This window comes from Pseudopipra pipra, chromosome 12, assembly GCF_036250125.1.
Source record: "Pseudopipra pipra isolate bDixPip1 chromosome 12, bDixPip1.hap1, whole genome shotgun sequence".
NCBI lineage: Eukaryota > Metazoa > Chordata > Aves > Passeriformes > Pipridae > Pseudopipra > Pseudopipra pipra.
Window position 1 is genome coordinate 19,091,321 of NC_087560.1, and position 22,013 is coordinate 19,113,333.

At 49.3% G+C, this 22,013-nt stretch overlaps 1 protein-coding gene across 16 annotated transcripts in view; it reads right to left on the bottom strand.

The window, feature by feature from the left end:
• Positions 1 to 1,026: 1,026 nt before the first annotated feature.
• MEGF11 (multiple EGF like domains 11) overlaps positions 1,027 to 22,013 on the bottom strand; it is a 272,466-nt gene continuing 251,479 nt past the window's right edge. For 8 of the 16 annotated variants that reach the window (XM_064669249.1, XM_064669252.1, XM_064669247.1 and 5 more), the window contains 4 exons: positions 15,351 to 15,417; positions 10,564 to 10,620; positions 4,096 to 4,302; positions 1,027 to 3,480 (listed from right to left, as the gene is read on the bottom strand). In XM_064669249.1, the coding sequence (XP_064525319.1) occupies positions 3,320 to 3,480; positions 4,096 to 4,302; positions 10,564 to 10,620; positions 15,351 to 15,417 (492 nt within the window). In that variant the 3' untranslated portion in view covers positions 1,027 to 3,319. Of the gene's footprint in view, positions 3,481 to 4,095; positions 4,303 to 5,133; positions 5,317 to 10,563; positions 10,621 to 10,645; positions 15,225 to 15,350; positions 15,418 to 22,013 lie in introns of those variants that run through there. The other 8 variants (XM_064669256.1, XM_064669258.1, XM_064669260.1 and 5 more) reach the window with 6 other exon arrangements.

Sequence of the window (22,013 nt, forward strand, 5' to 3'; positions counted from 1 at the left end):
ACAACTGATGGCAACAGACACTGCTTTGGGCCCTGAAAGGAGCTTGCTGAGATTCTGAGAACTCCATTTAATGCTGCAAAATGGGCTTTCTTGCCAAAAGTTTTTGCTGTCATTTACATATTTGAAAGTCCCAACTTTATCACTTATGAAGCTGTTCATGAGCATCAGTGGCTCCTGTGTTTGATGGGAGCTGAGGTTCTGACTCTTAAGCAGAAAGGACATGTAATTGTTGTGATAAAAAGACATTTTTATTAAGCTGGAATTAGTTATTCCATCAGTTCAACCTGATGAATTTCCAGCCTTAAATAGCTTATTGAGTGTGTCTTGTCAAATAAGAAGATTACACACTGGGCTTTAGTTAACAAGATTTTCAGAAGTGTGAGGCACAAATGCTGGGAAGCTCCAGCAGTCGCAGTGCTGCGTTGCCTGGGAGTCATTCCCTCTGAAGGTGTTTCTGCTGCAGGTCTGTGCTCCTGATTCATTGACTGGGCTCCCTGGGAGCTGCTGAGGCAGCTTCCATGTGTCCTGTGTGCCATTCCTGCTGGGTGACTGTGCTGGGCTGGATCCTCCAGGATCTCCACCCCCACTGAAGGGCTGGGAAGCTGCGAGTGGCCCAGGGCACTGTGCCCACCCCGCTGAGGTGCAGGATGTGAACAGCAGTGAGTGGTGCTGGCACTGACCCCACATTGCTCTGGGGGGTGTGGGGGGCTTGTCCAGCTGGGATTGGGCATCCCCAGGGCTCTCATCAGACCCACTGAGGACAAACTGCTGAGGAACTGGGAGAAAGGTGTAAAGAGCCACTTACCTTTTGGTTTGACACTGGGCCTTACTCCAGGTTAATCTGGAGTTACAACACTGGCCTTTCTGAGCCATCCTGCCTTTTCTGTCCTGTGCCTGGTGCCCGTGGGGGTTTTTGGCTGAGGGGCGGCAGCCCCTTCATGAGCAGCCCCATCACCTGGAGAACTCAGACCTGTGCAGGGCCTGAAAGTTTTGCTCTGCAAATGAGTACGTTTGAGAACTATACGGTGAGAGAAATTCAATTTATTTTGTACAAGGTAGGATACCTTTGCACAGTGAACAAATATATTACAAATCTGTCTTGCCTTAAAAAAGTATTGCCATTTTGGTGCCTGTTTCCTAAGCTGACACTAATATACAAGAAGGTACCTTTTTTTGTTGGTTTTGCTTGTGTTTTTTTTCCTTTTAAGCTCTATGCATCATTGCATTTGGTTTCAAAATCCTGCTTTGAAAAAAAACCAAAAAACAACACAACAACTGAGCACATCTCTGCTCTCTGGAGTCTCATTGCAAACTACAGCAACACACAAACATGGGTCAGGCTGGCAGCTGGGGCTGCTTGTGCTGGGTGTCAAGGTAGGGCTCCACAAGAGTATTCCTTATCCAACTGCCTTTCTCTTGATATTTTTGAGGTAAGTCTTTCTGTTCATGTACATAAAATATGTTCCTACTGGCCCTACAAAATAACTTACATCTCAAATAAGGCTTTCCTGGAAAACAAATCCGCGACTGCTGCTCGGTCAGGGCCCCCATGCACACATGCAGCATTCAGGGAATCGTGTGGGAATGATCCTGGGACATGGACATCGGCTGCTCCAGGAGCCTGGGGGGTCTCTGGGCTCAGGTTGGGGGGTTCAGAGCCAGCCTGACCACCTGGTGGGTCCTGGCTCCGAGGGACAGGGCTCCCAGGGCAGGATTCCCAAGGACAGGGCTCTCAGGGCAGGATTCCCAAGGACAGGGCTCCCAGGGCAGGATTCCCAAGGACAGGGTTCCCAGGGGTGCCCTGCCAGGGGCTTCAATCCCAGGCTGAGCCCATCTGTGGGGACAGGATGGGCCCCTCCATGGTGCTCCAAGTGATCCTGGTCTGACACAGAGCCAGGATCCAGCCACTTTCTCCCAGCTGGAGGGCTCCTCTTTCCAGTCCCAAGCCCAGCAGCTCACCCAAGGGGTCGTGTTGAGCAAACTGATGGATCTGGTTCCGTTCTCTTCTGCTTCCACCAGGCTGGCGAATGTGCAACAGAATATTTCTTTATATTTAAGAGGCATCAACTTGCTACTTCCACGTTTGCCTAATAAAATTACATACTTAGAGTCAATACTACTTCATGCTCAAAATCTACAAGGAACTAACGGCAAGTACTCTACTTTCTAGGTCAGTAAAGATTATAAATTAAAAAAAAAATAATTGTGGTGGCGCAATGCAAAACTTTACCATGGGTCAGCCCCGTGATAATTAGTTCACAAACAGCTGCTGAAAAAGAAAACCCAGTTTCAGCTCCATTTAATGACATTTCAGGTAGAATCACCAAAGGATAACGTTGCACTACATGGTAATGCCCATCAAATTAAAGGGTGTCATCAGTGGCATGCTGACAAGTGAACCACGAGGAGATGGTTTGAAAAGATGGGAGAGAGAAGCTGCTGTGGCTCAGCTTTGGGAAAGGAAATGAAACCAGGGCTGGTCTGTGCAGACCTGCACTGTCCCAGGGCAGGAAAGGGAGGTGCAGCAGGTTACAGGCCTGACAGATCTGCTGGATTTAGCCAACGAAAGAGAAGCTGTATAAGGAAAATTAAAGCCCATCTGTGCCAATCAGAAGCGTGGTAAAGTGGGGGGGAGGCTCATTGTGGAAATGGTCATTAGCAAAGATCAGGGGACATTTGGAAAGATTTAAAAAACGGCACAGAAAGTGTCTGTGTTAATATTCCTCAACTCAAACCCTCTGGTACTGAGTGTAAAGATGAAAATCCCAATGCTAATTACCAAGCATGATCTGCACAGGCTGCACGTGGTGGTGGCAGTAAATGAGGTGTCCTGACAGTGAAATGACAAGTTTCCCTGCTCTCGTTCAGAAAAATGTCCATTCCCATGACAAAGATGAAAATCAATTCCAGTGCATTCCCAGTCACCTTGTTCCTAAAGGTAAAAGGTTTCTTGATGCAGTTGGTAAAAATGTACATCTTTAAGTCCTTCTACTTAGCATGTGTTTGTGGTTTATTTTACAGCAAAGCCAGGGTTAGAATACAAGCCACGGAGAGTTTTTGCCTGGAGCACGTGGACACCTTCCTGGGGTGATGTACTCCAGCCACACGTGGAGGAGGTTCTGTTAGTTCCAGTTACCCATATAAAAATGTCTTTATAAATAACATCATGCAGCAGCAGTTGGCCCAAGCTGATGTTGTGTCACGTCAGGTCCTTGCGTAAGCCAGTCCACATCCGTCAGCATCCCACAGCGTGGAAAAGGAATGGCTTCTCCTCTGCTTCCTCACAGTTTGTGTTGGCAGCACAGTGGAGTCCATCCCTTTAAGACTGCTTGTCCCAAGAGGGCCCATGTGTCGGGCTGTGCCGGACGGGGAGGAGGTCGTAGTGCCCAGGAATGTGGCTGTTCCTGGGAAGGTCGTATGGATTCTGGAGGTAACTGGCACTCCGGCTGCGGCCGTCTTGGACTATGCTGACAGTGGGCTCTGGGGGAGCAAGGAAAACTGGGTTATGGCAACCAGCAGCACTCCCAAAACCAGTTACTGTCCTCGTGTGTTTTGTCCAAGCACAGGGCGTCGGCCTCCCAAACCATCTTATCCCCCTCCAGCTTCACGGGCAGCACAGGAGGCAGCACGTGGGGCAGAGCAGGGAGAAAAGCACCAAACAGGAGCCAGGGAACGGCTGGAGCTGTGCCAGGGCAGGGTTAGGCTGGATATCAGGAAAAGGTTCTTCCCCCAGAGGGTGGTTGGCACTGACCAGGCTCCCCAGGGCAGTGGGCACAGCCACGGGGCTGCCAGAGCTCCAGGAGGGTTTGGACAACACTCTCCAGGGACATGGTGGGATTGTTGGGGTGTCAGTGCAGGGCCAGGAGTTGGACTTGATGATCCCTGTGAGTCCCTTTCAACTCAGGATACCACCTCCAGGATACCACAGCTCTTAGCTCCCCAAATCAACACACCAGTGCTCAGGCCTTCCCCCCACTGCCAGTGTCTCCTTGCCCTGTGCCAAGTCCAGGTTACTTGTGTCAGGAAAGCAGAAAACCAGCCTCTGCTCTGAACCCCCCAGCTGCTGGAGCAGCCCTCGTGCCACCCACTGCTTACCAACTTCGTAGATGTTTTTATTGGCTGTGGATGAAGTTGGCATTTCGGAATACGGGGACTCCCTGTGACCAGGCGATTTCATTTCCACGTAGCTGCTCTCGGAGTGTTTGCAGGTTAAAATGGGGGGGTCTTTAATGGTGGCGTAGGGGTTTTCACTGCTGTTCAGGGAACAAGTGCTGGAGCTGCACACAGACTCTTTCATATAATCTGCAAAACAAGAGCGGGGTGGGAGCGTGAGGGTCGTTAGCTTAACTCAGTTAATTACAGCTGAGCCTCTGCAGGAAGGCTGGGGGTGACAAGGGGACAGGGGGTAAGGAGGATCCTCGACGCATCCAGCACAGACACCCGGCGCTTGTGCTCTGGGTGTTCCAGACCATTGCATCCACAACTCACTGGCAGGAAAGAAATGAAAACCTGCTCAGTACCGAAGGTTTTGCTGTAAAAGGTTCTAGCTGTCATTTACTGCAACGTTTAATTTGAGGTGGCAATGCCTTCCCTCCCTCCCCTAATTCCTAAGGAGCCGTGTTTAACCCCGCCCGGGCCCACGAGTCGGCTCTGCAGGCAGGACCTTCTGCTGGGACTGGGGCTGCTGGGCCAGCTGCAGGGTGAGTGTCCCGGGGCTTCGGGCACATCCAAGGCCCTGTGTTGGAATGCACAGCTTTGCCACAGGCTCAGAACTGCACCAGTGCAGCCTTTGCACGTGTGGCCCCCTGAGAGTTTGGGGTTATCCAGCATCCTACAGCTGGAACACTTGGGTTTCCACAGGGGAGGACAATACTCTGTCTGAACCTCACTTTTGCTCTGCTTTACCCCCCTCCATTGCTGCAAACACCTCCTGCTCCTCTCCCCTGGAGAGAAGGAGACGGTGACGGAGGTGCTACATGGGGGGAACAAGGTTGGCGTGAGAGCTGTGACCACCGGCCGGTGACCCTGGCTGGGCTGTGCCAGCCTGCTGCAAGGTACAGTGCCAGTCTTGCTTCAAAAAATAAAAAACAATAGAGAATAAATAAGTCTTAACATTGACAGTCAAGAACGTGCCATTGCTGCCGTGTGCATCCTGCTGGGCAGTGCCAGTAATTTAGAATTAGAGCGATGCAATGAAAGATGAGGCATTTTCTTGTGCTGGGTTACAGTACAAAGGCAGATCCTGGTATATATGAAATACTCCCGGTGAAATAGTGGGACTTGCAAAATAGCTGCAATCCCAGCTGCCCCCGCTGTCTAGTATGGGAGACAAAAAGAGAAATTCAGGTTAAGAAATGACAGACAACACGACATCGCTCCTCCCTTACAAACCTCGTCTCCGAGCCCCATCCTGCTCCCTCTCTCGCCAGGTTTGCTCCACTGGGTGTGATTCTCCCTCCACCAGCTCTGGGGTTGTGTCTGTCTGTGTCTGTGTGTCCATCACCCCCTGGGCCTGGTGCCCCTCGCCTCGGTTCAGCCCTGAGCAAGGTGCCAGGTCGTGCCCTGCCACCTGCACGAGGAGTTGCCTTTCTGGGCTCCAGTTCCAGGGACACTGGCAAGTCTGGAGAGCCCTGAGCTCTCAAGGTCAGTGAAACCAGCTCCACCACTAACAAACCAGCAGGACGTGCTGGGACCATCAGGGCTGGGAGGCTGGCAGAGGCCCTGGCACCACTGCAATGTTTATTTACTTATAAAACTAAGAACCTCCTTGTCTGACCAGCCTGGGTGAGATTAGCAGTGCCTTTGCTTCCAAGTGAAACACGCCTGGTTTGGTACATCACAGCACGTGGGAGCCAAGGAACACCCAAATTCCCTGGCTGTTGGACACAGGGTTTGGCCCTCCAGCTTCACCAACCCCTTCCCAGTACAAGTCAGGGGAAAAATGCCCCATCCCATCCCATCCTTCTACAGGACGATGGAGCGACCCTGGGAGACCAAAGGCTCCTGCACATGAGTGAGCTCAGCATTGTTGGCCTTTGTTCTGTGTGTGTGACTCAAATTCAGGTGCCAGAGTCTGGGATCTGTTGGTGTGAGAGACGAGGAGACCATGGACAAGGACTAACAAATGAATTAATCCATTAATCAAAATCTTTGGATTGAAAAGACCTGTTTGGACTGGGCCCCAGCCTTCAGTCAGTGGGAGGGTTGTGCATGAGTGAACTCTCTCACTTGGACAAGGAGCCAGAGTGGGAGCACTCACTGCTTCAGGGACACGGCTGGATGAGGAGACACTCATTCCTGAGGTTTTCATTCCATTCTCAGCCAAAGAAAGGCTCAGCTCTCCCTGGCAGCAAGTTACAGCTCCTGGTGGGTACTACAGGTCTGTAGTGCTTGTTAGGAGAGCCTGGGCAGCCTTCAACGAGCCAGCTCTACATTTTGGGGCAAGACAGGGAGATTATGACAAACTTCCTTCTCTGTCTCAAGCTGTGCTGCTGAGCAACACTTTTTGGGGCAAACATTCATGGGGCAAAAGGCAGGATCCTCCCTGTGCCCTGAGTGTCCACTACAAAGCATTCCCTGTCGGCACCACGGCTGGGAGGGAACAAATCAAACCAGAGCTGGGCTTAGAATAATAAAATGTCAATTATAAAGGACTGGAGGCTACTACAGCAAAAAAGGGCTGAGTGAGAAATGCTGCTCCTGCAGAGCTGTGTTGGGTCAGTGCTGGTTTGTTCATGGAATTGGGCACATTGGAGCTGGCACAGGTAAAAATCCCAGCATATCAGCTGTTTTATTAAGTCCAGCTCAGCTGCTTTTACTTTCTTAAGCTAAAATTCACCTGCCCTGCTGCCAGGGCTGACGCTGCCTGCCAGGCAGGTGTCCCTCAGCACCAGCCCTGCCCTTCCCAGGACCGTGCTGGGAGACTCCCATCAAACACCACCGAGGCTGCCCAGACTCGTTTGGCCTCTCCCAGGAACTGCCTTTCCCCAGAAGAGATTGGGAAACAACATGCCCAGGAGCAGATTCCCTCTGACGTAAACGGGAGCTCTGTGTCCACCCCGGGATCAGACCTTCGCTCTGGATACAATAAATATATTTTATGGAGCACCAGCCCATGCTTGGGAATGTGCTGCACACCAGGGAGCCATCAGCCCACCAGAAACACTGTGTGCAGGATCATGGAGAATTTAAGGGATGGAGAAGCAGCTGAGTTACTTTGTTATTAAGGTAATTTGGGGATAATTAAGAAGTCTGGCATCGATTGTCAGATTTCATTTCGTGAATTAATTTAACCAGAACAAGGGTGTTTAGAAATTCTCAGCCCGTGGTGCTGCAGGCCCTGTGTGAGCTCTGGCCATGCTGCCTCCTCATCCTCCCCTCTACCCACAGGGAGCTCATGGAGGTGGAAGCTCAGCTCAACCCATGGCACTGTCACCACAGTGCTGGGACTCACTGGAAGCACTGGATCAGCTGGACTTCCAGAGAAATATGGGGAATATGCTCTAATTTTGCATTCCCTGCCTTCTATGTTGCCTGGATACCAATCACCAGACCTTTGGAGGGTTTATTTTTGTTAGCAGGGACTGGAAATGTCCCTCCCACAGACTGGGTTCCTCTCTTTTGCCCTGAATTTCCCCTGGCATCCTAATGACAAGCCTTGGAACCTACTGCCCCACTGGAAGTGCTGAGGAAAGGTGCTGCACACAGGTAGAACGTGCTGTTCCTGCTATTTAATCCCCTTAGGGATGCCATGCCTTGCTGACTGCTGTCCCTGTCCTGCCCAACCCTGGCTGCTGCAGGGACAGTAGCACAGCAAGGGCTCAGTGCTGCTGTTCAGAGCGACACAGGAGTGGGGACACATCCTGTACAAACCCCAGATGAACCAGGCTGAACCCTGAGATTAGTGCTTCCAGCTCCAGGGATTTTCCTGGCTGTTGTGCAAAGAGTAGGGCTTTTTTCCTTAAAATGTTACTGCCTGAGGTCACATTATTCCACCAGTGCATCAGCACTCATTTAAAAAAAAATACCTCTAAAAAATACAAAAGGACTCAGCTGCAAGGAAAAGCTTGGAAATGGTGTCACTGAGCACCATGCACAGGAAAGAAGCTGCTCAGAAAGCTGCTCTGGAAATCTCGTGACTGTTCAGCCCCTGTCACCAGGTGCCACCACTGTGGCACCCAGCCCCTTGCTGCTCCTCTCTGTCAGACACTGGGAGCAACCCTGGCAAACCCAAACCTCTGTGCCTGACCCCCTGCACCTCCACTGGCAGCATTCCTTGTGTCAGGCTGCACAGGGAACACCCCTCTCCTGGTGTCCTGCTCTGGGACAGCCCCAGCCAGCCCCGAGGGGAACGGGCTCTGGTCTCAGAGGAGGAGAACTGGGGAAGGGGGTGGTGGAGCAGCACCACCACAGCCTGACCTCAGCCCCAGGCCCCTGTGCCCCTCCCAGGCTCTGAGCCGGTCCAGGAGCACCAAACACCACTTTCAGCTGCAGGAGAAGCTTTCCCCAGCTGGACCACACAGGTGGGAAAGGACCAGGTTTTTAAAGTGGATGAAAGCAGATAAAAACCAAGCCCCTGCCTGCCAAGCCTCTCTGCTGACACAATCCAACTGGCTGGGACTGGGAGTTTCTCCATCTTTCAGAGGAATTTGGTGAGTCAGGGCTAACTCTGAACCTGGCAGGGCAGGAAGAGCTGCAAGCTGAGCATGGGGCACATTCCCAGCTCCTTTTGGAAGGAATTCCCCTGGGACTGGGGGTGCCCACGCTGCCCCAGAGCCCTGGGGCTGCCTAGGTCCAGGAACTGACCTTCAGACGGGACTGTGGGAACCTTCAGCCAGCCACAGGCAGCTGCTTCTGAGAACCCTCAGCTGCCAACTGCCTGCAGGTAAGCTCCCCAAAATCCCTGGGAAGCCAGGTGTGTCCCTGTGTCCCAGCACTCTGCCCCTGCCAGCGCCAGCCGTGCCCGTCTGAGGCAGCTGAGCAGCACAAAGAACTCCCCAGCTGCCCTGACATGGCTTCTGGGCCTGATTTTTCCATTTATAAGGAGATCAACATGTAAAAGAAATGGTTCAGATCCTAAATAATAAGCAAAACATGTAGGAACAGAAAATACATTTCATAGTTCCCTGTCACTGGGATTCTTTTCCTCTGTTCCCGCTGGTTCCCCTCTGTGTGATTGTGCCTATGGATGGGAGCTCCTGCTGCATGTGTTTCAAGCAGCTTTTAAACCTTGTAAACACAGTAATTTACTTTAAACTAATTAAATTAATAGTTCCATGTAAAGAGAACAACTAGCTATAATGTAATAAGATTTTTCTTCTGAAAAAGAGAATCATTGAAGGAGCTGAAACCAGTGGATTGAGTATATTGTATATAATATGTATCATATATGTACATAACCCTTTTAATATTTTAATTTTAGCTTTCTTAAGAAAGACTGGGTCATGGATTGTTGGTTTCCTTTGGTGTTTCTGTGCAGTAAGGTGAATTTTTAGCAAATATTGCACCACTGTATTTTGAAAAGAGCAGCTACAAAGTGATTATTGACCTCTAAGCCTGGCTACAGGCTGATCATTGCTTTGTGTGAGGAACAGCTTTGGATATTCCTTGTTAGTTCAGATAAAGGTGTGGCTCTGGAGCACCTCAGGCCTGGCAGAGCAGTGGGGGTCTGAACCCAGCTCTGTGTGAGGGCACCACTGCCCCCATGACTCAGCCAAGAGCAGCTCCAGGACATTACTGTGGTATTGCCCTCCTTGGCTGATGGAGGGACATTCCCAGGCATGTACAGACACAACAGCCTTGCATTCACATCAAGGACCTCAGCCTGAATCCTGCCTATTCCCAGGACACAGATTCCTTGCTCCACCTTCTGGAGCACAAGTTCCACGTGCTAAATCCCAGCCCGACCTGCCAGGAGCTTGTGGGAACCACTGTGCCAAGTGCTCCCGTGGTCCAGGCATAACTGGAATGTTTTGAATGTAAACCTGGAGGACAAGTGAAATGTAAAACCACTGGGCCCTGTGCTCAGGACTCATCCCTGATCCCTTTTTAGACCTGCCCTGGAGTCAGTGCCCATAACTTCTCCTGCCATGTGAGGGGTCAATGACCTCAGGGAGGGCTGTTCTCCAGCTCTGCTCCAAATCCCTCTCAGCAAAGGGCACGAGGCAGGGGCAGCTTGTTTTTCAGGGGCTTTGCTTAAGCTCAAGATGGCCAAGAGCAGGGAAGCACCCCAGGCTGTCCTCAGCAGCTGCCACCAGATCCTCGTGGGTGGCCAGTGGGTCCTACAGGAGCGTCCCCTGCCCAGCCAGCTCCACCTGCCCCTCCTGCCCTGCAGCTGAGCCCTCCCTTTAGCCTTGTGCTGCTGTGCCAGGCAGGAGCCTGTGGCCCTGGGAAGCCTGAATCCATAATTCATGGCCCCAGGAGTGCTGCCAGCAGGCAGCTTGTGTGGGTCATGGCTCTGTCCCTCCCTGTCTCTCCCGGCCTCTCTCCCAGGGGCTCCTATCTCACCTCTTCTAGGACACCCTCCTCACACCTGGCAGGGTTCTGCAGCACTGGATACCATACCTTTGAAGCTTTTTTCCATTATGTATGTGTTCTGACGTCTATCCATCCCACAAGCACCTGCATAAAAATGATATATAATGGAAAACAAATAAATATTTATGTAAATTGGATTGCTTTGACTACTGAGCAGCATATATTCTTCCCTCTAAACTGTACATCAGGGCCCTCATTTAGGGAGGCTCTTAAGCACATCCTCAGCCCTGAGCACACTCTCAGCTTCAGTGGGGAGTCTGTGCACGCCTGGAATTCTGCATGTGCTTAAGAGCTTCCCTGAAGGGAGGGCTTTCCTGCAGCAGGGTTACCAAGAACAGCCATCCATCAGGAGATCAGGAAAAAATCATCTGCTGGTACATTCATTACTGAAACACTGGCTTGGATTAGTGAAAGAAGCCTGAAACGTGTCCTTTCCAACCTGAGTCTGCAGGTTGTGTTGCATCACTCTGTGACTAATTTTAGGCTTTGTTTTGTTCGTGGATAGTGGGTTATTTGACTCACAGCCTTAGATCTGAGGTGTTTACAATCTGCTTGAATTACCTACTATGACTTTGCTCATAAATTTGCACGGTTCAATAACTGATGTGACAACAGCCCCTAAGTGCCCACTGTGGTCTGACAGTGCAGAGAGCTGACAGCAACACTTGTGCCTCCATAGGAACTTGCTGTTCCTCATGGAAGCAGAGACAGAAGGGGATGGGAACCTCTTTCATTTCCACTATTGCAGATTACCCTCGATATCAGTCAAAAGGCAAATCTAATGTAAGCCTTTAAATCTCTTTAACTATAGAGTCTGGTATTTCTTATTGACTAGGAAAATCAATACAAATTTGGTTACTGAGAAATGTCTTCGTGTCTTATGGGATTCCCAGTCAAGTAACTCAGTTAGGCTGGGAAAAGAGCCCTGCAAACAGTGTGTCCCAGAGGCTTCCCAGCTATTTGTCCTTGAGTGTCCTCTGGTCTCTGCAGAAAAGCTGTCACAGCCACGGGCAGTGCTGTACCAGTGCCTTTATCAGCACACCTTTGGGTTTTTTGCTAAATAAGGAAAATGACTGAATTAGACAATAAATGTGTGAGTGGCACATCAAAGACAAGCCAACCCCTCTGCTCTGGCTCTCAGAGCTCAGCCCTGAGCACAGGAACAGAGCTGGTGGTGCATGACCACTGTGCTCCCTGTGATGGGGCCCTTCCCCTTCTGGCCAAGAGTGACCCCCCCAATCCACTGGAGCACCTTCTGCTTTGTTTTCCAGCTCTGATCCTGAGCCAATTCCTGATGCAGAGGGCAAGGCTGACTGGGAGGTGTGGGAAGCTCTGTCACACAGCAGGATTAGCTCAGTGCTGGTTTTCTCTCCTGCCAGGGCAGAGTCCCAGGCGAGAGGACGGAGCTAATTCATCCCTTGGCTGCCATCCAAGAGGATTGGGCTCCCTTTCCCAGCAGTGGAGCTCCCCAAGGCCATCCCTGGTGATCACACGGCCTCCTGCCAGGGCTGAGCAAATCTCCAAGGGCAGGAACACCAAGCAGTGTTTGGGCAGCTTCACATGGTGCCTCCAGCAAGGAGAACTCACACCAGGCTGGGGTGGGAGCAGCTGGGGAGCTCCCAACACGTCACAGCGGGAAGGGGCTGTGGCAGGGAAGCAAAGGGGACCCAGGCTGACCCATGGGAGGGCTCTTGGGAGCCCTACATGACCCTTCCCAACCTATTCCCTGTAATTCTGCCTTTAGTTTTCTCTTTTCTCTCTTATGATACTGTGGGTTTATGACCCGTTTTTGTGTATTCGCTGTGCTCCTCAGGAGGTGAAATGAATGATGGACACATTATTCTTTAACCTGCAGAAGTCATTAATGTGGAAAAGTCCTAAACAGGCCAGGAATGTGGCATTTTATGAAAGTCCAGGTTTAACTTTGAAGCTAAATTATCTGCTGGGTGAAATCAGGGTCTCAGCTGGAAATACTTTTCCACACCTCTTGGCTTTGAGAAAAATGCAGAGTCAGCTGTGAATCAAACTTAGTGGCTTTGGTCCTTTGGAATAAATTCAGCTTCGAGTCCCTCACGATGGGCTGCAAATCACACTTTAGTCTCTGCATCAAGGACTGCTGTTAAAAAACATTACACAGAAAACTGTTTTTGCTGCAGCTCACTGTGCCCAGCACTGCAGCCAATGAACACAACAACCCTCCCTGAACTCAGGCTGTGGTTCAGGAGTTTTGACTCCCCTGGGAGAGGAGCTGGAAGCTGGAATCTGCCACTGCTCAATGCAGACAGGACTAGAGCAAGAGAGATCATTCAAATTCCCGTTCTGCAGCAGGAGATGGAGACCAGAGAACTTTGCAAAGCCAAGCCCCTCCTTGTAACTGGGACTGGGCTGCCTTGGGAAGGCAGTGACACAGAGGGAGGTGACAAAGCTGCCTCTTCTTGGCACCAGAGTCCCCAAACTCTGATCTCTCAAGCCCATGTCCATGGGAATTACTCGTGCTCATCCCTAGAACAGACACAACCAGCTCTCTGACAAAGCCCCATATTTGAAGCTCACAAGCAAATGTGCCAGTAGTGAAAATACAGCCTTTGTCCCTGCCTTCCCCACTTGGAAAGAACATGAACCTGGCAAACAAAAGTCCTGCAAAACAGGTAGAACACCTGCAGCCTGGTGAGATCCACTGGAATTAAGAAAACTCCTTATGACTGTGGGTTTTAGAAGATGAGTGTCCGAGTTAACTTTCACATAGGTATTCTTACAATATCCTTTCCCTCAACTATAATTAATATTTAGGACACCTGCAAATTCCAACAAGCCTACAGACACCCCTGTGAGCCTGATGCTCCTCATCTGGATGGTCCCATCCTTTGGGATCACTGCCACAGTCAGAGGGGTCGCTGGCAGGGGGGTGACCAGAAGAGCTGAAGGTTTCCATCCATTCCAAATTTCTCTTCAGTGTCTTTTCCATCTCCCTTTAAGTTCTCCCCCACCTCTTGCTCACTTACACCTCTGCTCTCCAGGACATTTCAGGGGCACAGCACAGGAGCTGTGCAGTTGTCCAAGGCCATTTTAACTCTTTTTAACTGAATCCAGCCCTGCCCAATGCTTGGCTGCTCTTCCAGAGCACGAGCTGGGGCATCTGTGTCATAAACCTAAGGCTGGAAGTGGGATAAGAAGGTGCATCATGTCTTTAACTGTGGTACTTCCATGCCTAATGCAGTTTGAAGGTCAAGATCCCCTCTGTGACCCCACGGGGCTTCACTAATATTTTGTGTTTACAACTCAACATTGAAGATTTTCACTTCTTTTCTGAAATTTGCACAGGTGGAATCTGCAGCTTTTATTGCACCAAAGTATTACTGAGAAATGAAAACATTTTACAGTTTCATATAAAAATGCCCTTGATCTGAGCAAGAACTCAACATTATGAAAGTCAGCACGAGCAGACATTAATTCTGGTACTGAAAGGGAAGGAAAAAAAAAAAATCTCATTTTCATCAATTACTGTGAAAAAAAAGAAAGAAAAAGGTATCCTGGATGCAAAAATGCCATGGGAAAAACTGAGTGTTTTGCAGGAGGCCACTTAGCTAAAAGCTAAAGTATTTAGCACTTCTTACTGCAGAGGCATTTGGCATTGCTTCTGCCAGTAAAATAAAATGCATGAATGCAGGACAGATGTGGCACACAGGGGGCTCAGGACACAGCAAGATAAACACAAATAAAGCAAATAAGTGTGCAAAAAAAAGCAGCAAAATGGTAAAAGGAAAATTAACTTGATTTGAGGAGCATTTGGAAACCCTGACCCTCCCAGCCCCCATGTCATGTACAGATAAGCACAACAGCAGTTCTGCAGGTTATTATACAGCAAAGCATATTAATGGTTTTAATGATGAGAAGGTTTTGCACTGAAGCTTGACAGGTTTGTGATTTTCCTGATGCAGGGAAGGCCTGATCTCTGGAGCGAGGCCTGGGGGGTGCCAGGAGCTGTGACAGGATGTGATGCCTGGTGCTGCCCTGGGCTCATTCCTGTGCCACGTGAGCTGGGAGATAGTTGACCTTAAAAATCCCATAATACCTCTTAATGCTGCACTTTCCCCCCCTACAGCATATTTTCAGTAAGATATCAGTAATCCCAGCAAAGGAAAGGGCAAATGGCTTCTCTGCCACTGAGAAGCCAAACTCCAAGTGCTCAGATAGGAAAACAAATACCATCCAAAGCACTAAATCTGGGCAGGACTTGAGCTAAGAGCTGCTGAAAACCCTGTTAAAACTTAAGCCAGGGAGAATAAACTCAGGAAAGGTAATTAAACTTCACTCTTGGCTTGGCTGCACCGGCTGGTGGTTCAGAGTTGCCTGAGAAGGGGGCAGGGTGTGATTTACCGGGAGATAACAGTGGATGGCACGGCCCAGCTCCCACAGAGGCTCCACACCTCCATCAACATGCCAGCATTTAGTGCTGAGCTTTATTAAGCATGAAAGAAAAGGAAAAACAAAACCAAAAAAAAATCCCAAATCTGAATTTTTAATGTCCTCGGTCAGTCCTTAAAAAAACATTTATGGGGTAGATGATGGTGATTCAACCCAGCAACCTTGGGAGGGAGGCTGGAATGAATATTGACTCTGCTCTCCTAGTCTGTGGTTTGTGGTAAAGGAAACAATTCTCAATTCTCCACCTTTCACTGCTGGCAATTCTGATGGTGAAATAAAGACAACAACAATATTCATCATTATTGTCAATGCCTTTATGAAAGGCTGAGTTGGGTCTGGAATTGCTCTAAAGTCTACTAAAGTGATTAAAGTGTTTAAAAATTACTGACCTAGTTCATTCAGATAGCTGTAGGGTCTCCAGTCTGCAGTTTCTCTGTCAAGGATTTTGTTACTGAGCTGTTCAAAAAGTATGATAATGGGTTAATGCTGGAAGAAACAGACAGTTCCCACCCGAGACTCCAGCCCAAGGATGTCAGGAATAAAAATGGGAGATGACTGTTACCTTGGCCTCACATTTCAGCCCTTTATCTATATGGATTTGACTAGCATTAGGGAAAATCACAAAGGAAAGTCACTTCACTAAGCAATGAACAAAAACATGCTGGAAAATACAGGATTTCCTTGAGTACCACAACTTGGATGCCTGTGGACATGGAGTGACATGCTGGCAGCTCCAAAATAACTGATGGAGATGGATGGATCAAACCCACCCACATCAGCATGCAAAGAGGGGCTGCTTGGAACTGAGGGGATCTGCTGAGACATCTGTGTGTTCAGTGACAAGAGATGGGATGGTGACAGAGTTCTCTCAATTCAAGGAAAATCACTTTGGCAACAGTGAAGCACAAAGCCCTGTGCAGATCTGCCAGCGAGGAGAGGAGCCCAGGGCTGCCATCCAGATGCTGCTGCTGGAAAAACACCTCTCCCAGCGTGGCAGCTGGGCCCCTCTGTGTGCCTGAGGCATGGAATGGACACATCCCGTGTTGCTGTGGTGGGAATGCCTGGAAAAGGCTGCTGGTGTATTGACCACCCCTGTCAACGTGCTCTGGGTTTCTCTGCCGTCTGTCGAAGCCTCACTTGAGCAGAACGAGGGTTAAACACAACACCAAGGCAGGCACAGGGGATTTGGGGCTCTGGGGTGAGCTCACTGGAGCGTCTCTGTGGTCAGTGGAAGGGGAGGGGCTGCTGTTTGGGGGTACAAGGCTCCTCTGGCCTGGGGCACCACAGCAGAAAGGGGCTCTACGACTACAAAGCCCCTGGTGATCAGCAAGTGACCCAGCAAGGAGGGTCTGGGAATCACTGCAGTTGCTAAAGCTGCCAACTTTTTCACCTTCACCTTCTACCCTTGAAAGTCACACCTGATGCAATACAGCTGGTCCTGAGGAGGTGTCAATTCAAGAGCAAATCCCACCCCTGTTTCTGAAAAATTAATTATGAATCCATCATTGCTCTCCCATGTCTGCTTCCACACTGGGAAGCCTCCTGCCTCTGTTCAGAGGGTTCAGCTCTGCTATTTTACTGTATTTACAAGAAAATGCTTAACAAAAAGGAGGTTAAAACTGAAAGAAAGTATTCAAAATTACCACAGCATTTCATTGTTCCTGACCTCTCATTAATTTTTGCTTAGCTTTCTCAGTGGTTTTTTAGATCTGGAACAAAGAAAAACCCCCTGATGTATTGAGGTCTGTTGGGATATTAAATCCCACTGACACCCAGCACCTACAGCCACAGTCCAAAGGTGTTTTCACCCACCTTCACAGTCCTGTCCAACAGCCCTCAGTGCCACAGCCACCCCCCCGAGGGTGCAGCCCCGTGTTGTCCCTGTGCCTGCAGTGATCCTGCTGTCCCTGGGCACTGAGGAAGCTCTGCAGGAATCTTGGAGTCCTCCAGCACTCCTGGAAATTCCTGATGTGCCACCTGAGGGGAGGGGGACATAGCCCTGTGCTCTCAGGACATGTAGTCAGGTGTGGTCACAAACGTGGTCCCGTTGTGCCACCAGCCCAGGAGCCCATTCCAAACCCATCCAAACCTGACTGGCTGAAGGAGACTCTGCTGAGGAGCCACCAGTGCTGACCTCGCACGAGGCATTAATTCAGGGCAGTCTGTGCCCTGTGCTGAGTGGGAAGTGCAGCCAGATGATCCCCACAGTCCCCTGAGGCCCTGCAGCCCACAAATCTGTCACCAGGCAGCTCCAGTGATCGCTGTGTCCGGGGCTCCTCCTGCTCCTTCTCGTTTTTTGTCCATGTTCCCACGCAGGTAACTCGTGCCATCAGCTCATCAGGCACCTCTGCTCCAGCTGCTCTCCTCAAGGACGTGCCCAGAGCAGGGGGACAGCTGATAAAGCTGCTTGTCTGCAGCATTTCCAGAGCAATCCCTGCTCCAGAGCAGTGGCTGTGGCTGCACATTCCTGCTCCTGGCACGGGCTGTGCGTTGGCATCTCCCAGCCGATGGCACAGGAGCCATTTCTTTATCCTTGAACAGCTCCTGGTGCTTCCCCCAAACTGGGAATGGACACTCTGGCAGCAGGCACAGGTATGGAGCAGTGGGGCAGCCAGGCAAACAGCAATGGCAAGGGCATGAGGAGCAGATCAGCTTGGAATGTGGCCGCTGAAGGAGGAATCCTGGCCCAACACACCTTGGCACATCAGTTCTCAGAGCCCATGGCTTCGTCCTTCTCTTCAGAACTCGCAGCCAGAACACAAATGCTGATTTCCAACCCAGCTGCACCACTTAGAGCACATTTATTAAAGTCTTGGGGTTTCTATTAAAAGCTCTGGGTTTGCAGGATTTATAAAATCAGCTCACAAACCTAAAATTTGGCATGAAGAGCTACAGGCTAGAATTGATTTTTTTTAATGAAATGATTTGGGGACATTCTAAGTTTTTCTGAATGCAGCAATTAGGAAGAAATGTGATTATAGCTGTCTCTTTGTGCTACTATCATTTCTTAACACACTATAATTTGTTAACTTTTTTTTTTTAAGATAGAAAATACTTCAATTTTTAGTGTGAAGCAAAATTGCTTTTCTGAAGGAAGAAATCCTTCACAATAAATTTCTCCATTAAAATCCCTAGCTGGTAATTTTAGCAATTTGGTTAAAACTACCTCACATCTGGCAACTTTTCCTTTAAGATCAACGAGACACCAGCATGAGCAAAGCAAAGTCATTATCTGCCTGGCTGAAATAGCTGCCTGGATGACAGTGGCCACCTGATCACCCCCAGCCATTTGTCAATGCCCAGGTTTTTGAAGTCCATGGTGATTAGGCAAAGAAGCTCTGGCAGGAGCTCCATCATACCTTTATCCTCCAGGAGAGCAATCAATAAGAGCTTTGCCATTAATTTCCCTGACTACTGGCTTCAGATTTCCATGGTCCAAGCCAGTGCTGCTCAGTTTTCATGCCCATCCTGGATGCTCTGCAGCCATTCTGTATTTGCAGCCTTCCTTTTTTCCCGGGCAAGTTTTAGTCAAAGGTGCTTTAATGATGCTCTCTGTGGCTGAATTCCTTTTTATGAGCTGGGTGACATCCAGTCAGACCATTTCCAGTGACCTCTGTTTTGCAGTTTCTAATTTTATGTGAAGTCTTTGGTAGAATTTAGAACTTCCTTTAATAGATGTGAAACTGCTGGCTTTAAAAATTCAGGACATCTAATAGCAATTGATTTTTATGATGTCTGTAGAAACCAGCAACACCTGGAAGGGGGTGAGGGTGGAATTATGAGCTTTGCAAAAGCTCAAGGTGAGAATCCTCCATTTGCTTGTGACCATTGCAGCAGCCCCATGCTTTATACAGAGGAATCTTCACAAGCTTTGCAGTGTTCAGTAAAAGTGAGATATATCCCCACTTTAATGCACAACTCAAAAACTCAAATATAGAGCTGGCATTGAAGCCCTGAGAGTGGTTCTGCCAAATGCCCTCTGAGCAAAATAGGTCCTCAGCATCTGAAATCTGGTCTTCAGCTCAAGCAATGAGAGCTCTGATGTGAAGACACAGGTGTGGAGGTGGGTGTGTATCTCTGTTTATCTGCTTTGGAAAATCTGCTGCATTAATTTTGTGGCACAATTTCACTCCAGTTCATGTCTGACACTCCTGGGTAACTCGCAGCATCACCATTATTTGCTGCTCCACGTGTCATTAGAAAAAAAGGCCAAACTTTTGTAGGAGCAAAGGTCAAGTTTTGGCTTCACTTAAAGTGACAGTAAAATATCTCTTGACTTCAATGGTTCCAGCGTGTCACCCAAGCTGACCTGGCAAACCCACTCACACGTGGAGAGCAGTTACTTGTGCAAGGTGTCCAGCACTGGAATGCTGGAGCCTCTGCCTCCTCCTTAACCCCAGAGATGCAGATCCATTCTCCTGGACCTTGCACAGAGACAGAGCTCACCCAACAAGCTCCTGCTGGCAGCTGGAACAGGCTTCAGGGACACAGGTCTGGAAGGGCTTTGATCACAGAGTCCCTGAGTCCTGCTGCCTTTTACTGCAAACACCCAGGCACATAATCCCTTAGATAGCTGATCAAGCTCCATTTTAAGAGTAATCAGATTTCTTTGTCCCATTAGTCTTCCTGGGAAGCTATTCCAAAATCTCACTGATCTGATGTTAGAAATCTAATTTCCAGCTTCGATGCATTCGTGGCCAGTTCATCCTCATTTGTTCTCGTGCCAGGGCTGTCATCCCACTTCAATAGCTCCCCTCCCTCCTCGTGTTTACCTTGCTGTATTTAGAGATGGCAATCATGCTCCCCTTCAGCATTCATTCTGCCACATAAAAGCAGCCAAGCCTTTTTTTAGTCCCTTCTCATACGCTCCCCCTTCTCCTCCCACTTGTTTTCCTCCTGCCTGTGTTCCAGTCCCTGCTCCACTGGCACAACCACCCTGCCCTGTGGGTTTTAATGCCTCCACCTGTATTTGTCTCTCAGCAACTTCAATGATTTACCTCCAGGACGTGTAGGGTCCTGAGCAGTGGCCAAATATCTGTCTGGCAGAGGGAAATGAGGAGGTGAGACACCTTCCCTCTGGTCCTGGGGGGGGATGTGAGAAGCTGGGCACTGCTCCCATCCTATGCAGACAGACCCATCTCCCAAAGTGAGGTTCTCAGTGCAGTGCTGGGCCCTTCAGCTCCTGCCCTCAGCCACCCTCACCCACCTCCTTCCCTGGGGGAGGTACCACCGTGCCCCCTGAGAACAGCAGGGAACAGCCACAGCACCGGGCAGCTGTGCTGGGAGCCCTGGAGCCAGGGATCCTGGAGCTGGGAGAGGAGAGCAGGAAGGAAAACAGGAATAATGTGTGTGGAGTTGGGTGAGAAAAGGAAATAGGAATAGGAAATACAATAAAATATTATTATAGGAATAGGAAAAGAGAATAGGAAAAGAGTTGTGAAAAAACCAAAGATAACTGAGTGGAGAGAACACCAAGGGAAGAAGAGAGAAAAGGCAAAATAAGACACAGAAAGAGAGGAGAGGAGAGGAGAGGAGAGGAGAGGGAGAGGAGAGGATGGGGGAACACAGGAGAGAGGCCCCTCCTCAGGCTGGAACAAGGGCTGCATCTCCCATGTCCTGCCTTGTACGTGGCCCAAGCTGTCTCTGAGGGCAGGGAGAGAGGAATGGCTCCAGTCCATCACCCCAAGGCATGATCTCCTTGGAGAGATAACACATCCAGGGCTCTGGCTCAGCACTTCAGAGATTCCTCTGCCATTTCTTTTCATTTTGCATCTGTGCTGGTTCCTTTGTGACCCCAGCTGGCACCATAAAGAAATGAATCCTCCAAGTACAACTTGTGCACATTTCTCTGCAGAAAGTGGGAATGGCACCAGGCAAACTGATTTGGAAATGAACTCGTTAAGGCAGCCAGTGGGGCTTTATGTGCTCCTTTGTCTCACTTGGCTGGAGAGCTGCAGACAGACAAAGCTTGTTTTTGGCCATCTCAGCTCCTCAGTACTGCAGAGCATTCCCATTAATAAGTGAGATGCTGGGAGAGCTAAAGGAAATATCAGGCCATATATTGAGATAAACACCCTGAAAATACCGAATCCATTGGTTTTTCTTTCAGTGACTACCAGGACAAGCTGCTGACTGACTCTGGACAGCCAGTGCTGCAGCAGGGGGAGCAGCTTCCAGGCTGATCCCAATGCATCACTTGGGGCTTAAACCTTTCCAGCAGCTTAATATTTGAAGTGGTTCTGTGAGGAGATGGCACTGCAGGCTGGGAATCCAGGAGAGGTGCTGGCTTTGACCTTTTCTGAATTCATTTAAATTTCTGCAACAGGATTAGTGGCCCAGATGGACACTCATCCTAAATTTGACATTATGAGCATTTGCACTTTCAATTTGGGGAGCAAAAATGCATGGTGCAAGGGGACCATCTACATCAGAAAACATATTTACACATCTGTCTAAACATTTCTCTGAGAAATCTCTGGAGCCAGCCTTTTTATTATATTTTAATGAGATTTTCTTTTAATAACCAAGAAATGACTTCCAGGAGCACATGTAGAGATATTTTTGCCTGTCTCATACAATACTGTCCTTTTGGCATTAATCTTGTTCCTATGGCTTTCCAGTGAGTAGTTACATTTGGATTAAGGTGACACAGCCTGCAAGTACCATCATTTTTAAAGCTGACAACCTTGATGAAATCAATTGCATTTCCTTTTTCTCCCTGTGCTTTGTCCCACCTTGGCTTATTAAGGCTCCAAAGGAAGAGCTGTTTTACCATTTACCACACCTAAATCTACTGCCAAAGTGGTGATTTGTCCATGAATGATCTGAGGGAATCAATAGGAACATGTGATAAGGAAGGTACTCCTGGATGTCTGAGCAATGCAGTGGGAACAGCTCTTCTGGAGAGCCAGGAGTGACAGCAGAGCTCCCAGAATGTCCCTGGGTGAGTCAGAACAGTGCTCAGAAGCACCCCAGGTGCATTCTTGCATCTATCTGCTTGTCTGTGTCAGCAGGGAATTTGTGTGTCTGCTGGCCTGGGAAACAATGGGATA